This window comes from Oryx dammah, unplaced genomic scaffold, assembly GCF_014754425.2.
Source record: "Oryx dammah isolate SB20612 unplaced genomic scaffold, SCBI_Odam_1.1 HiC_scaffold_2, whole genome shotgun sequence".
NCBI lineage: Eukaryota > Metazoa > Chordata > Mammalia > Artiodactyla > Bovidae > Oryx > Oryx dammah.
Window position 1 is genome coordinate 149,348,242 of NW_024070186.1, and position 16,076 is coordinate 149,364,317.

The 16,076-nt window shown below is 34.9% G+C and overlaps 1 protein-coding gene across 1 annotated transcript in view; it reads right to left on the minus strand.

The window, feature by feature from the left end:
- The window catches only part of LTN1 (listerin E3 ubiquitin protein ligase 1), a 57,113-nt gene that overhangs the window by 22,113 nt on the left and 18,924 nt on the right, over positions 1-16,076 (minus strand). Inside the window, exons 9-19 of the mRNA XM_040227671.1 lie at positions 15,541-15,676; positions 13,877-14,686; positions 13,139-13,180; positions 10,401-10,590; positions 9,528-9,767; positions 8,759-8,912; positions 7,826-7,970; positions 7,186-7,372; positions 5,416-5,575; positions 4,361-4,465; positions 706-848 (exon numbers count right to left, since the gene is read on the minus strand). Coding sequence (XP_040083605.1) covers positions 706-848; positions 4,361-4,465; positions 5,416-5,575; positions 7,186-7,372; positions 7,826-7,970; positions 8,759-8,912; positions 9,528-9,767; positions 10,401-10,590; positions 13,139-13,180; positions 13,877-14,686; positions 15,541-15,676 — 2,312 coding nt within the window. The remainder of the gene's footprint in view (positions 1-705; positions 849-4,360; positions 4,466-5,415; positions 5,576-7,185; positions 7,373-7,825; positions 7,971-8,758; positions 8,913-9,527; positions 9,768-10,400; positions 10,591-13,138; positions 13,181-13,876; positions 14,687-15,540; positions 15,677-16,076) is intronic.

Sequence of the window (16,076 nt, forward strand, 5' to 3'; positions counted from 1 at the left end):
ATCCATATTCTTGTGCACCCTAACACTCTTTGTCCCAACTTTCTACCTTAAATCCAACCAAAAGGAAGCTACCTGCACTCTTCTAGTTTCTGTGTACCTGGGATGCCTTTCTCAAACTATAAGGAAAAGTACCTTTTACCACTACTAAAATATTTCTCTTTGTGAAATAGCCACTGCTATCTCAAAGCAAAGTGGAAAATCTTTTTATGCACTTCTGCACATAAGATATCTTTTTGCTATATCAGTAATCATATAACTTTATATCTATCTTCTCTACAAAAGAGACTGCCACATGGTCAGGGCTCAGTAAGTGCTTGTTAAATTAGCAAGCAAAGGAACTAACAAGAGTACAGAATGTCTGAAAAGTTTAAAACATAACAAAAGCTGTTTCCTCTTTTGCTTTTGTAAGTTCACTCGTCGGTTGACTATAAGAAGAGCTACACACAGTACAGAAATGATCAGAGGGTACCTGTGGTTATACAGCTTCCCTTAGGCTGCAGTATTTCCATACTGCAAAGTAACAGTCACTCTCCAATGAATGACACTTACCCTACTGAGTCAACTTGTTATGTAACAAGTATATTAACTAGGAAAAAAAGTAGCTATAATTTATCTCTGTCAGATTTGGATTTAGATGTTAAGAAACACTTCTTTCATCTCAAGCAATAATTAAATTAATGAAACATTTATTACCAAGTAACTAACCATTAATATGGCAAACATTTTCCTTGGTCCAGGCCAAAAGGGCAGGTATACACTCAGCAATGAATTCTTTCTTGTCTTCTTTTGACAAAAATGGACAGAGACTTTGAATAGTATGCATATTACCTTCTGTTAGTGGAAAAAAACTGTTTAAAGAGGGAAAAAAAGGTGTGAATTATATTTATCCTAAATATTTATTTCAGAAAATTCCTCTTATTCATACAATTTAAAAAGACTAAAATTTCCACTATATAAAATAACTGAATAGAAAAAGAATAAAAGAAACTCTGAAAGAGGTTGACACTTGCTGATTCTCTTTCATGAAACTGTGGACAATTATTTTTTTCTGCTTCTCTTTCTTACATGTTTCTGATTTTCAAAAAATAAGCATATATAACTTTCCTCAAGGATGATTTTTTTAAATTATACAAACAGTACATGATTATGCTGTCATTAAGAGCCAACTAATTCAATTTAAAGAGGACCAGTTACATATTGCTCATATGAACTGATACTCATATATATGCATATATATACTTGGGTTTTATGTATCTAAATTTTATATTACCTGACATTTATATACTTTCTAGACCACTTTACAGCAGAACATATAGGTACAAAGTATTCTATTTTAAAACTACATATCTAAATAAAAAACAAAACCAAAATATTTCATACAATCATAATTTAACTATTTTTCTATTAGTGAACATTTAGGTTTTTTCCATCAAATTTTTGCTCTTACAAATAACACTCTGTATCATGTGCAAACACCTCTTTAGCCTAGATTCCTGGAAGTAGAACTTCAAAATCAAAGGATCTGCATGTATTATATTTTGATAATTTCAAGTTTTTCTTCAAAGAATAATAATCAATCCACAGTTTCACCAAAAATATACAAGTTTGACTTTTCTGCTGTACACCTAATAATTCTTTTTAATTCCTGGCAATAAGGTAGATAAAATATATACTCCTTTGTATTTGTCATTATTAACAAAGCAAATCCTTTTCCATTCCACATTTCATTAATGAACTACCTTTGACTATGTCATCTATGAATTACCTGTTCAAGTCCTTGACACATTCTTCAGTTTGAATAGTTTAATTACTATAAGCTACTTATATTATGAATATTAATTCTTTATTAATTAACAAGTATTTTCCTCTATTTTGTCACCTATCCTTTATACTGTATTTTTATCATACAGAAGTTTCTTTTTTAACTGTGGTAAAATACGTAAAATTATGTAAAATTTACCATATTATTTTAATTTAAAAAAATGTTTTTTTGGTCATGCCGTGCAGCATGAGGGGTCACAGTTCCCTGACCTGGGGTAGAACACATGCCTCCTGCATTGGAAGCATGGAGTCTTAACCACTGGACCATCAGGGAAGTCCCGCAGATTAACTTTTTAAGTGTACAGTTCAGTGATGTTAAGTTCACTCACACTGTTGTGCAACCAACCTCCAGAACTTTTTCATTTACAAAACTGAAACTCTGTCCATTAATAAGAACTCCCCATCTTCCTTCCATTCAGCCCCTGACAACCACCATTCGACTTTCTGTCTCTATGAATATGCCTCAGTACTTCATATAAGTGGAATCATACAGTATTTGTCTTTTCATGACTGCTTTATTTCACTTAGTATAATGTCCTCAAGGTTCATCTACATTTTAGTATGTCAAAATTTCCTTCCTTTTTAAGGCAGAATAATACTTCATTATAACGCATACATTTTTGTTTATCCATTCATCTGTTGATGGACACAAAGGTTTTTGCTTTTACAAAGTCAGGTACCTACTGTTTCTTCTATGGATTCTGGGTTTGTGCTATGTTTAAGATCTTCCCTGTGCCAAGACTATACAGTTTCTTATTTTCCCAAATACATTTATAGATCTGTTCATTACATTTAATTTTCATCTGGACCTTACTTTCATGTATAATGTAAGGGAGTGGGTCTTACTTTTTTTTTCAAATATAAGTCCAATTTTCCTATCTCATTGATCTGAAAGACCACCTGTATCAAAAACTAAATTTTCATTTATGTGTGCATTGGTCTTTGGACTCCATACTTTGATCCAAGGATATATCTATTCACCAATTTCATACTGCTTAATCACTGTGTTGGTAGGGCAAGTCCTCTTCATTTTTCTGTTTCATAAATTTCCTAGCTATTCTTGAGCATTTTTTCCTTTAAATGCACACCATATTTAGAAGAGTTTGTGAAGTTTTTCAAAAACTGCTGCTGAAATTTTGACTATTATTACACTGAAATTAGATACGACAATTTTTACAATTCATCTTCTCACTTTGTTTTATGATCTTTAAGTTTTACAATTGCAATTTTTTGTTAAATTTATTTCAAAGTACTTACAGTTTTGTTGTCAATGTGAAAAGAATCTCTTTTTTCCTATGCCATTTTTAAGTTGATTATTACTGATGAATAAAAAAGATACTGACTTTTGTATGTCAAGTATATATCCATCTCACTTGTAATTAGTTCTAGCAGTTCTTTAGTTAATTCCCTATGACTCATGTAAACAGAAAAAAATTTTAAATTATGCTGAATAAAAAAAGTTAATATGAAAAGATCATATGCTGTATGACTCCATTTATATAACATTCCTAAAATGGTAAAAATTATAGAAAGAGTAAGATTTACTGGTTGCCAGAGAGGAAGAGAATGGCAGGAGGGCAGGTGGCTGTGGCAAGAAAGGGTACCACAAGGTATCCTTATGATACAACTATTCTGTGACTTGGATTGTGGCAGTAACACGTGATCTACAGAATATACACGTAGATGCAAGTTAATTCAGTCAATGAACTATATCAGTGTCATTTCTTGGTTGTGAAATTGTACAAAAGTTATCCAATGGGACCATTTGGAAGAAACTAAGTAAAAGGTACATAGAACTTCTTTGTGTTTCTTATAATTGCATGTAAACCTATAATCCACATTAACTGAATTCAAAACAGTAAATTAAAAAAAAAATTAAGACTTAAAAATCAAAATTCAGCTTACAATTTTACTGTGCCAGAACACACACACACACACACACACACGTATATATACACATATATATAATTTCCAAATTCTTGATAAATCTGTAAATTCAAAATGGCTCTTGGTAAATTTCAGGTAAGTGTTTAATCTGAATGCTCAGCTTCTCTAATATAATCAACTCTAGTAAATCTGTAGTATGTCCAACCTCACTATCTATTTCTTTGCCTTAAGGAATATATTTATTGTCTTTTTAGAATTCACTTCAGTGGGATGATCCTTATTTTGAAGAGTAAGTAACTTTCTTATCACTTCCATTTAGCAAATAAAGGGATAGAAGGATGTTAGAGAGAGGGAAAAAGATTCTACCCGAGAGATTTCTGGGTAAAAGAGAATAAGCTTATCAAATGCTAATTATTTAAAGTACATACAAAATTCTTCAACAAAATGTTATAAGGTTAAAAACACCTCTTAAAAAAGTATGGGTCCTCAACCTAAAATGATTGGAACTGTTTTACACTCTTCAAGTCTCATATTCTTTCATTTAACTTCCTCATGTCCTAAACCTGTTTTCCTGATTCATTACACAGTCAAGGGTTGCCAGAGTGACCAATCATAATAAATTTCAAAGTAAAAGTATTTTAAATAAAAATACCCTTCTTTTCTCTTATAATGCTGTTTTACTTCATCAGATGAAACACTTCGGGAAAGGATCAATTTAGCAATAATAAGAGACCAAAGGGTGCCGTTTTTCCTGGATCTAAAAAAGAAAAAAAATTCTGTTTTGAAACTATACTTAATGTTCTGAAACACTTGCTTACCTGGATACCTTTTACAGAACTAAATAAAACACCCTGCAGGGTATAAATTCACATAGTACTTTTGCACATAAATAACTGCTGTTACCAAAAGGATGGCAACTTAGGCTTCTGAAACTCCTTTACTGAGCTCTCATCAAGGCAATCGCAAAGCCCCTTCGTCCCAAAAGGGAAAAGGATCTTAAGGATTAAGCTGGAGGATCAGAAGTTGCAGCTTCAAAGAGGACAGAGAAGACCCAGAGGAGACCAAGGATTGGTGAAGCTGAGGAACCAAGGAGGGTATTAACTGAGGAAAGTTCTGCGAGTCAAGTAAGTGGAGGGGGACTCGAGAGGAAGACCTGTTCAGTCTGAGGCCTCTGATACTGCAAAGCATACGAAAAATACTACAGGCAAATGTAAAACTCTTCAGGAGAAAGCAGTTCAACAGGATAATTTCAACCAACTAAACATCAGACCACTATAACCTCTACAACGACTCTGTTTTCAAACCTATTTCCTCATTGAGGGGCAAGGGTTTTGTGGTTATGATATTAAGACATACCTGCAATAAATAACATACAAGATAAAAGGCTAAATTTTACCTTGGAAATTTTAGGTGGAAGGATGGGTCACATATGACAAATTGAAACAACTTCTACAGGACTCTCTCTCTTCCACTGTCATCTGCCCCTTGCATCATATTCATGGATTTAATAACACAAAGTACAAATATCTCCCCAGAAGAAGAAATCAAGTACTTAGTACCCATAAAGTATTTATCATTAATGACTGGGATTAATTTAGCACAACCCTCTGATTCAAAGATTAGCATGAAGTGGGCTTACATTTTATAGACACAAAACCATAAACTAGCAAAACAGTCATGAAACAGAAATTGAAAAAAGGTTCCCACCTGTCAAATAACAGCTGCAGAAGGCCGGAAGTATTACCAAGTCCACATAAGTTATCATACGTGATATTCATTTTCTGAAGCATTTCACAAAATCCAGTTAGGAAAATAGGCGGATTGTCTAATTCTTCATACCACTGCAATGAATAGAGCAGTTCTGCAACTAACAGAATGGACAGCACATTATCGGGTGCACTCTGTGAACAGCACTTCCAATTGCCCTCACTTGTCTCCTGTTCTCTAACACCGCTGTGCCCACCAATTCTAAAATATCTATGAACTGATTTCCAGCTCCTTGATATACAATTATAATGAAAACTGAGCGTATCGGATACAAAATACCACTCCTCTCCCAAACCTTACTTGGTCCCTTTTCTGGTGAGTTAAGAAAGTGACAGGAACCGAAGTTATCAGATATGCCAGAAGAATCTTCCTACTGTTTTTGCCACAAATGGTAAGAAGTTACATCCAGGATAAACAAACTAAGGGACCCAAGACCTGAGAAGTTCAAGTCATTGTGTTAAGGAAGAGAGCAGGACCCAGTACACAGGGAAGGGCCTCGGTGACAGACCCGTCTGGATTCAGAAGAGCTGCATACACTGTTATCAACCAGGATACGATAAATCTACCTCAGGGGACTGTTGCGAGAATGACTGAGTCTCACGAAATCTGGCCATACCACAGGTTCTTAATACATAATTAGTCACAACTCTCCAGGTATGGATTTTGGAGTCGAGAGACTTGAAACCTGGTTCAAAATCTAACCCCGTCCCTTGAAAGCTCCAGATTAAGAAAAACAACAAAAATTATTACCCTAATTCCCAGTGTTGTTTTTGGACAAATTCACTGAGTAAAGTAAACAGCAGGCTAAGCTCCTTGATCTTAACTGCAGGTGGAGCTGGCTCATGGTAAGAGGTGTTTCCAGCTTTCTTTCACAGGCATATATTCTCTTCTGCTAGGAACCATACTCCAAGTCATTACAACCAAGCCTGACACAGGAATTATTCAAGTCCTCCACCTTTCAAACTATTTTGTACAGGTCACATGGTTACCTACAATGCTATACCATTTCCTAGAATGGGGAGGATTTTCCAAATCTTTTTGAAATTCAACATCTGAATGACCACTTGCCAGGGAAAAAATTATCGCCCTATACAAAAGGACTGATCCAAAAATTAACTGAAAAAAAATTAATTGAAAATTCAGAATCCCTGATGAAACACAAGGCTTAATTAACCATTTTCCTCAGGGTTATGTGCTACAGGGTCTGCTTTTATTGACGTCATGCCAGCTAAAGTAACTGTGGTGGTGGTTTACTCGCTCAGTCGTGTCCAACTCTTTGTGACCCCATGGGCTGCAGCCTGCCAGGCTCCTCTGTCCATGGGATTTTTCAGGAAAGAATACTGGAGTGGGTTGCCATTTCCTTCTCTAGGGGACCTTCCCCACCCACAGATCGAATCTGGGTCTCCTGTATTGCAGGCGAATTCTGTACCAACTGAGCCACCAAATTCTGCTCTACGGATAACAAGACTATAGCAAGATTTTTTGGTATGATTCCATCTGATTTGCAATTTAACATTCATCTCTTGAGAGGCCTCAATTTCTCATCACTAAAATAATTAAAAGGAGCTGAAGATTTTTCATTCTTTAAAAACTTAAAGTATAATCAAAATTATTTCAAATTTTTAATTAATTTTAATTAAATTTGATTTTAATTAATTTTAACTAATTCAAGATTTATATGTGTTTATCTGAATGCTCATACATACTTACTTATTTTCTCAAGTTCATTATTTTCTAGGACTGTTTCCTTTTTCAGTGCAACTAATATCATTTTGCTCAATAATGCTGAAGTACACAAATGGCTGGGAAGTTTCTTTGTATCTTGCTCTTTAAAATCTGTTTTGAAACCCTCATAATTCAAACTCAATCTTCCTTCTAAAAGAGGCCTATGCAACCACTGTAAAAAAAAAAAAAAGCATTAAATTATATACAAAATCATTCAACAGTCTAAATTATTTACTGCCTACACAATTAAGGCAGGGGACAACGATGAAGTTAATAGACTATCTTCAAAATGTTCTTAGAATAATTTCAAAAAGGAAGCTATTGCTAGTTTACTAGTAAAAGCACAGAAGCCTAGAAATTCGGTTTCCAGTAGCAGAAACTACCAACGTGTGTATTTCAGGGTACCTTCAGGACAGAACTATGTCCTGTCCACTGTCAACTGTCGTGTCAACTGCTGTCTTGTAAACATCAAATATCCAATATATGAGCATTCAAAGGCAGAAAGAGAAAGTAAGATACACATTTCATTTACATCTTTTCTTTCCCAGAATACAATTAAAATACTTAAGCCTGTATGAAATACAAACTTCAGAATGATATGAGCACCCTCCAATATCAAACACACCTGAACGGGAAGAGACTGTCTCATTTTTTCCCACTCGCTGTTGTCTGGCATTACACTTCCAATATAAGCTCCCAGGAGATTAGCATCTTTACTCTCTAGAAGCACATTTAGCAAATCATCAACAGCAGACAAGAGCACCTGAAGACTGAAAATAAAGCAAGGAACTTAACTGCTGTAGTTATGCTACAACCAATCTGAACACCTGGGTAAACATTAAATACCCTATGAGATAACAGTTTACCTGAGCAAAAAGACAAATGAAAATAAAGGTAAGTGACACCTCCACCCTCCTCTCGTGACTGACACACAATCGAATAGGGGATTTCATCCAACATTCATAATTTGAAATTAAGTGCTGTTTCTATTTCAGAATGAAGGAGACGTATTTCAGATCAGGTATTTCTGAAATACAGCTACTTCATTTCATGAAAAGAGCATGACACTGAGAGAAAGATTTAACCCAACCATGGCAGCTCTGGACGTGTTCTCTTAGTTTGCATTTTTTTATATATTTGTGGATTTAAGTACGAGACATCTCCAATTTCAACCACTTACAACAGTGTCTATCAGACCCCCCCAAGAAACCAACAATGAAGGACAATCACTGTCTGTGGTGGCCGTGAGAAGTTACAGAGTCACAGCCCACACCAGTGCAAGACCAGGACAGAAACCTATCACATCAGTGACCATAAGTCAGGAGTTCCGCAGGGAAGCGAAAACAAATCATTCTTCAATTACTTGAGTTCAAACGGATGTTCATTAAAACAAAATCCTTTCGAAAAAACCTATTTGGATCTTCTCTTAGAATCCTGTAGGTTTCTTACGTAACAAGTCATTTTTCACAGGCACTCACACTGATCATGAAAACTTATTTAAGGACAATGATCAGTTATTAAAGAGAAACTCTGCAACGGAGCCTCAAAAAAAGGTTACCTTGTGACATCCAAAGTCGAAGACTGAACTTGGTTCTTCAGCCACAGAGCAGATAAACGTAGGAAGGTGCTCTGTTTAAATGTGTCGCCAGTTCGATGAACCAATAAATTCACACCAGAGAGCCAAGTATTTTTCAGTTTACTGATGATAAAGTCTAAAATCAAGATGTCAACAGTAATTTGTAGTCCCTCTAAACTAACTATCAGCAATACAAAACGCTTTAAAGCACTCACTGCAGATCTGAGATTTTTAAGGTACCATTAAGAAAACATAAAACTATTATTTGCTTGCCAAAACAAAATAACTATGTCAGAAATATGTGATGATACAAGGTAGTTCATGCCATACAAATGTAAAAATGGTAAGAATCTCAATTTCATTTTAATATATACCAAGATTGAATGTTTCTAACTATTAAGAGAATGAGATATTAATATATCCCTTTATGAATATGGAAACTGAGGCATCAAGAAATTAGCAACTTGCCAGAGATACTGAGTGAAGGGGTTAGGACTAATTCATCTATCACAGCTGCTTCTAAACGGTTCACTCAACATCAAGTCAGAACTTGAGACAAAAGGTCTACATTCATCTTGGTTTGGAAACTTGGGTTTCTAAAGCTCAAAGTGTTTTAAGATTAGTAGCCCTTTACTCGAAATGCTTTCAACTCGCAAACACATTATGATTCAATTAATAAAGCCTGGGCACTTACACTATGAAGGTCAGAGCTGGAGAATCCCAACAAAACATTTGAGCAGTAGGCTATTACCTGGCAAATGTGTTTTTTCTTTGCTCTCAGCACATAACTGAAAGAGAGTTAATAATAAGTCTTCAGATGATGGCATTAGCAAGCATCCTTTTGCTGAGCTGAAATAGTTATAGGCCACATCACAGATAAAAGACACTGATGAGTCATTATTTTCAGCTTCTGACAATTTCTTTGCTTTGGATAAAGTTTCATGAAGTTTAACAATAATTCTTTCAACATAAACTTCTCCAATCAAGTAATCTAGAGAAAAAAATTCAGACAGACAAAATATAAAAAATATTAACAGTGAATTTTCTTTTTTTCAATCTTTGTTTTTCCTTTTTCAATCGGCGTATTTTAGTACTTCACTTTGGGTTAACATTCCACCTTGTCTCTCCATGTGTTTTTTAAAAATCAGGGTGTTTATGTATTAGATAGAAGAAAATTACATCAATAAATCAATCTGTTCCATCACACATAAAAGCCTTCATATAAAAAAGTTTTAAATTAAGGAAAAAAGACAAAATTAGAGTGAATAGTTAAATTCAAATCCCTTTAAAATATAAAACTAAAAGCATTAAACATCTCAAATGTTACAAAGGAGAAGGGGACGACAGGACAGATGGTTGGATGGCATCCCTGATTCAGTGGACATGAGTTTGAGCAAACTCCTGGAGATGGTGAAGGACAGGGAAGCCTGGCGTGCTGCAGTCCACAGGGCTGCAAAGAGCCAGGCACAACAACAGGGTGTTTACAAGATTAAGATATTTGAATGAACTAAATCCTGCTATTCTCAACTAATACTATGCTAACTGAATAACATGGAATCCCCCCAAAAAGGTGAAAAAAAATGACTCCCTTCCTACTGAAAAAAGAAGCCATATTTTTACCTACCGTTTTTAACATGTTGGGATAACACCAAGCTTAAAAGAGTCCATCTTTCTGAGAAGTAAGGTTCAGAAGATACTGTGGATTCCAAGTCTTTGTTACAAAGATGCTCTGCCAAGGTTACCAATTTCTCTCCAAGGATATCTCCTTTGAGCCAAGGTGTTACTAAAGCATGATTATCTGAACTAGAACATGCCTAAAACCATAAAAATTGTAGCAAAGATTAGGATCAAGATTAAAAAAACAAAGTGTACCTGCCCAAAATATTACCTACACCTCAGTACCTCCCTTCATCAGTATAGACCCAACTATATCCCCCACTCCTCCTCCTCAAGTGCTAAGAAAGCTGGTATCTTCCCTACTCCCCACTAAGTTTCGCTTATGTACATTTCCATGCTTTGTTCATGCTAGCTTCCCAACCATAAATATTCCCTCTCTTTTATTTATCAAAATTACATCCATTACTATATTGAGTATAAACCCCATCTGCTTTGTGAAGTCTCCCATAACAGCCCATACTCATCACTGCTTTTCTCTGAATTTCTAGAGCAAATAATGTTTCATCTGTGTGTTTTGTTTCCAATGAAACTGTAAGTTCCTTGAGAGCATAGACTGTCTTAAACTTCTTTGATACCTGCTATCAACACTGTAGATATGTTCAACGAATAATGAATAGATGAACTTTAAAGACAGATTTGAAAATGCTCTACAAATATTAAATTGTTGTTCATTAATTTTGTTAAAATTAAAGAATAATTAACATATAATAGTGGCAAATTACTTCAATATGAACAATGGGACTTATTATTTGCCCAAATTTTATGAAATAGTTACTGAGGCCAGATATCTGACAGCAACTGGTTTATTTTCATGGGGTGGGGAAGGCAAGGAAAAAAACTGTAAATCCACCCCCAAAAGCATGGTGATCCGTGTTCCCAGAGCTTCTTTTGGTATAAGGGCTGAGAAGAAATGAATTTGCAACCTGGTTCATTTCAAAGCAATCTGGAAAAAAAAAAAATCCAAATGCAGATTGGGTAGTGTCTGAAAAACTATTTTATCTCCTTATTTAAAATATTGTAGGTAATGAGAGCTTTTATTTTAGCCCAAGCTTTATCACTATTCTGGCTTTATGACCTTATACAAAGCTCTTAATCAACCCGGACCTGTCTTAATTTAAAAAAATGAACATTAACTTAGAAAATCTCTAAGGTCCTTTCCAGTTACAAAATTCAGGTTTGTTTTTAAAAAAGTTGGCTTTAGGACTCTGCTCATAAAATATGAGGTTGCATAAAAACATAAGAAAAACTAGACTTTATATGGCTATTAATATTAGCTTTCCTAAGATAGCTTACGAAATAAAACCTCTCTATAGAATTCTATATAATCCAGAAAGTAAACTCCTGAATAAAAAGTCTCTCAGGTCCAATACATGAAGTCCAACTTCTCAATGTTTTAGCACTTTCACAGAAAGAATCTGACTAGAGGATAGGAAAGCTAGTTAGGCATGAAGTAGAGGCAAACACTGGCTGTGAACTCCCAAACCCTGCCCAAGCCTTTCAAACAGAGATATCTGAACTATGTGGCAGCAACCTCCCTAAGTTGGACACAGATGTATCAATCTTCTCTTATCAAATTATTAACTACTTTTGCTCTGATTTTAGACTTATCCAGCAGCTTTATCATAATTTGGCTTTTCATGTAGCCTGCCTATAGAGAAAGAGGTAATGGATAAAGTAATTCAAATGGTGTGCCTGATAAATTATATTTCTCATTGAAAAACAGTAAATCAATACTCAGTGTTTATTTTGTAAAAAATAAACTGTTGGGGGAAATGGAGAGTTTTTGCTTAACGGGTATAGCATTTCAATGTTGCAAGGTGAAAAAGTACAAGAGATAAGTTGCACAATAACATAAACATTAACACTTAACACTTCTAATATTCACTTAATATTAACACAACACTTCTAACACTACTAAACTTTACTTAGAAATGGTTACATATGATAGAGTTTATGTGTCTTTTTACCATAATTTTAAAACTCAGGAAAAAAGAAAAATTTTTGAAAACTAGAGTTATGTATGTAAAATTTTAAAATAATGGAAAAATGCTTTTAAAAAAGGAAAACTTTTAGGTAACTAGTCATATTTCTTTGGTTGGAAAAGTGTTACATTATATAATTTACAACTTCATTAGGAAAGAATACTTAAGTCATTTAGAAAATTTTTCTAAATTGTTTATGTTCCTTGACTTCTCTTTATTATTCTCATCACTAATTTTCTTCCTTAGTCAAATGGCAAGTAAATAAAAGTGGGAAGACTTTAGTTTGCCTTTATAGTACTCTAGGGCAAAACAAACTTAATTTACTGGTTCGTTCTACTTAAAGCTAGAAACACTCAATCCATCTCTACAGACGAAAAAATAACTAGGGTAACAGAGAAAACCTTAGCTTAAAATATAAACTAAGATAAAAGATAAAGCATTTAACTCTTCCTTTGTTACCCACTAGGGAAGAAACATTAGATTTTCAGGAATCTGCTCATTCTTCCCTGATATTTCTAACCAGAAAAATAATTCTATAGAAAGGTGAACACCGTTGTCTTCCCAAATTATGAGAAGAAAGTTACAATAATAAAGAAGTTCTTTAACAGAGACATCTGATTACGGACTAGTACATGAATATGGCTGGGTTTTTTTTTCCCCCTACATCTATAAATACAGAAAAAGGAGAGTATCTCTAAGGTACCTTTTCAATGATCTGAAGAACAGAGTTCCATTTCAGCTCCACCTAAAAGAAGAAAAAGAGAAACAATCTGCTAGAACAAACAGTAACTGTTAAAACTGTTTGCAAGTAAAGTGAGCGTGAAATCACTACAAAACTAAAATGCTTTTTAGCTAGTCCCACTTTAAAGACTCCAAGAACTCACCCTTTCATTACCAAGTTTTTGTCATCTTAACATATTTACTCTTCACTGGACAGCGACCCAGAAGTCTCACATACTTCTTAATCCCAATCAAGAATATACTGTCGGCAAACTGACATTCATAGTCAAGAAACGATCCCAAATAACCCCCATCCGGGTCTCATTCTACTCACCAGTTATCAGTGCACCAGTGTAAACCACTACAGTTTAAAGAGAACAGGAGCTTCCCAGGTGACTGGGCAGTAAAGAATCCACCTGCCAATGCAGGAGACACAGGTTCCGTCCCATCTAGGAGGATTCCACATGCCGTGGGGCAACTAAGCCCTTGCACCACAACTACTGAGCCTGGGCGCCACAACTATTGGGCCCGTGAGCCACAGCTACTAAAGCCCGAGTCTAGAGCCTGTGCCCCCAAGAGAAGCCGCTGCAGTGAGAAGTCCGTGCACCACTAGAGTATCCCCCACTCGCCGCAACTAGAGAAAAGTCCGCGCAGCAATGAGGACCCAGCATGGCCAAAAATAAATAAAATTATTTTTTTTAAAGGTACAGAACAGTAATACCTCAATAAGATCATCCAGAATAGCTTTTCTTTCCACATTACTATCACAGCAACAGAGGGCACTGTACAGAATGTCCACCAGGAAACCGGCATCCTTCCTTTGATCTTCATTTAGCCAACCTGTTATTTTCTGGTACAGAAACTGTACCGCAGGATTTTTTTGTACAAGTTTGGCTATTTCAAGAGGCTTGCCTCTGACAGTGCTCTGTTTTTCATCACCTAGCAGCACTTTGAACACTTGACCTGAGGAGAACGAGTTGAGCAGGGTGGAAAGAAACCTGAGATGTTGCTCCGACTTCTGTTCATTGACATAATTAATGCTCATCTCTGCCAGTTTACAGACTAAGTTTTCCAAAGGTTTTTTCCTCAGCGGGGATATACGGTCGGAGCAACTCGGAGAGACAGAAGGTTCAGCCATTAACTCAGAGCCTTCACTGTTCTCTCCCTCTGAGGAGACACATTTTTCATTCTCCTTATTTTTTTCAGGCATCTCATCAGCAAATCTAACCTTACCAACTCTTTTTTTATTCAACTTCAAGGAGCTCTTCGGCTTTTGAAGGACCTGCAATAGGTTAGAAACACCCAAAACTGACTTAACATCGGCTTCTGGCTCATTGATTTTCTCAACACAGATCTCTGATAGTTTTTCCCAGAAATTCAGCAGCACTTTCTCCAAGTTGCAGGCTGTTTTATCATCTTTTTCCAAATCGGCTCTGGCTTCCCAGGAACTTAAAGTTTCTGCTAAATGGTTAAATAGCTGCCCATCTTGCAACTTTGGGTCTTTGAGAACTGCGTCAATAAAAGGAATCAACTGCAAGAGAGGGCAGAAATATAAAAGTTCACTTTTCAGTAGAAATAAAATTTGAACCTTATTTGTAAAGCATTATAAATTTTCTTATTTAATAACTGAAAAACATGATTTTCCCCCCAAATTCTGATAAGAGTTAAGTTGAACTGGAAAATAATTTTCACATCATTCAAAGAGCCTAATGATTTCACTGTTTCTCCTGTGAGTTACTTTTTATGATATAACTGACCAAGATTATTGGTCATCAACAAGTAACGGTTTTCTTTGTATCTTCTGAATTTACTCAAGTTTTTTGCTTTTCTCTAAACCAATATGAAAGAAATATAGGACCCACAGAATTCAGAATGCTTTCTCTTAAATTACAAAGGTAAGGAAAATTAAATATCTGAGATCAACTAGAACTGGGCTTCTATAATTAATTTCCTGCCTTAAGGAACCTTATTCCAGAACCTGCTCTTATCACTAGTCCTAAAAGCTAAGCACAATTATTCACAAAAGGATAGATGTACTACATATTTTAGAAGGAACAAGATGATTATTATATAACTTAAACTAAAACACAAAAGACTGAAAATCACATCTTCTAAATTGTTTTGCATTTCAACTCTCTAAAACAGGGTTTGTACAACCAGAGAATAACTAGCCCTTAGACATTATGGTATTATGCTAGTAACTAATAATACAGAAATTTTTATTTATCTGGTGTCAGTAATACACATTACTGTATAAAAATTTGCAAATCATAAAAATGAAATCTTTACAAGGAAGGCTAATAAAAATGACAGAAACACACACAACGAGCTTGATTCTTTACACATAGTGTGCAAAGGCACTGATGAGTTTTACAATATAAATACCTGATCATTGACGAGCATCTCTTCTATCTCTTCCTCCCCTAAGTTTTGTTGCATTATAAAACGTAAGCATTCAAAAAAAGCAGATATCACTGCTGAGCACTCTGAAAAACTGGTTTTGGTTCTTTCTGTTGATAGCCTAAGAAATAATAAATACGTGTGGCTTATTCTTTCATGAAAAAGAAAATAAGCAATTCAAAAACACCAAACTAAAGACATGGAAAACGATTTCTAAAAAATAAAATTCTTAAATGAAAACCTAAGGCTAACCAATCAAAATACAGCCCAACTAGCATATAAACTTGAAGAACTGAAAAAAAGCATATTTTCAAAAATAGGTCAACAGAAGATAACATTTATTTTCTATTCATGAACGAACCCACCTGCAAATTTCAAAGAGAAGACTTAACCAAATAAAGATAGTAGTGTTGTGAAAAAAAATTTTTAATCATTAATAAAACTGGGTATCTTTTACTAATTTCAATAAATACCATGACATTTTAAGTGTGCGTTTAAAGAGCTATTATATTTAAGTTAAT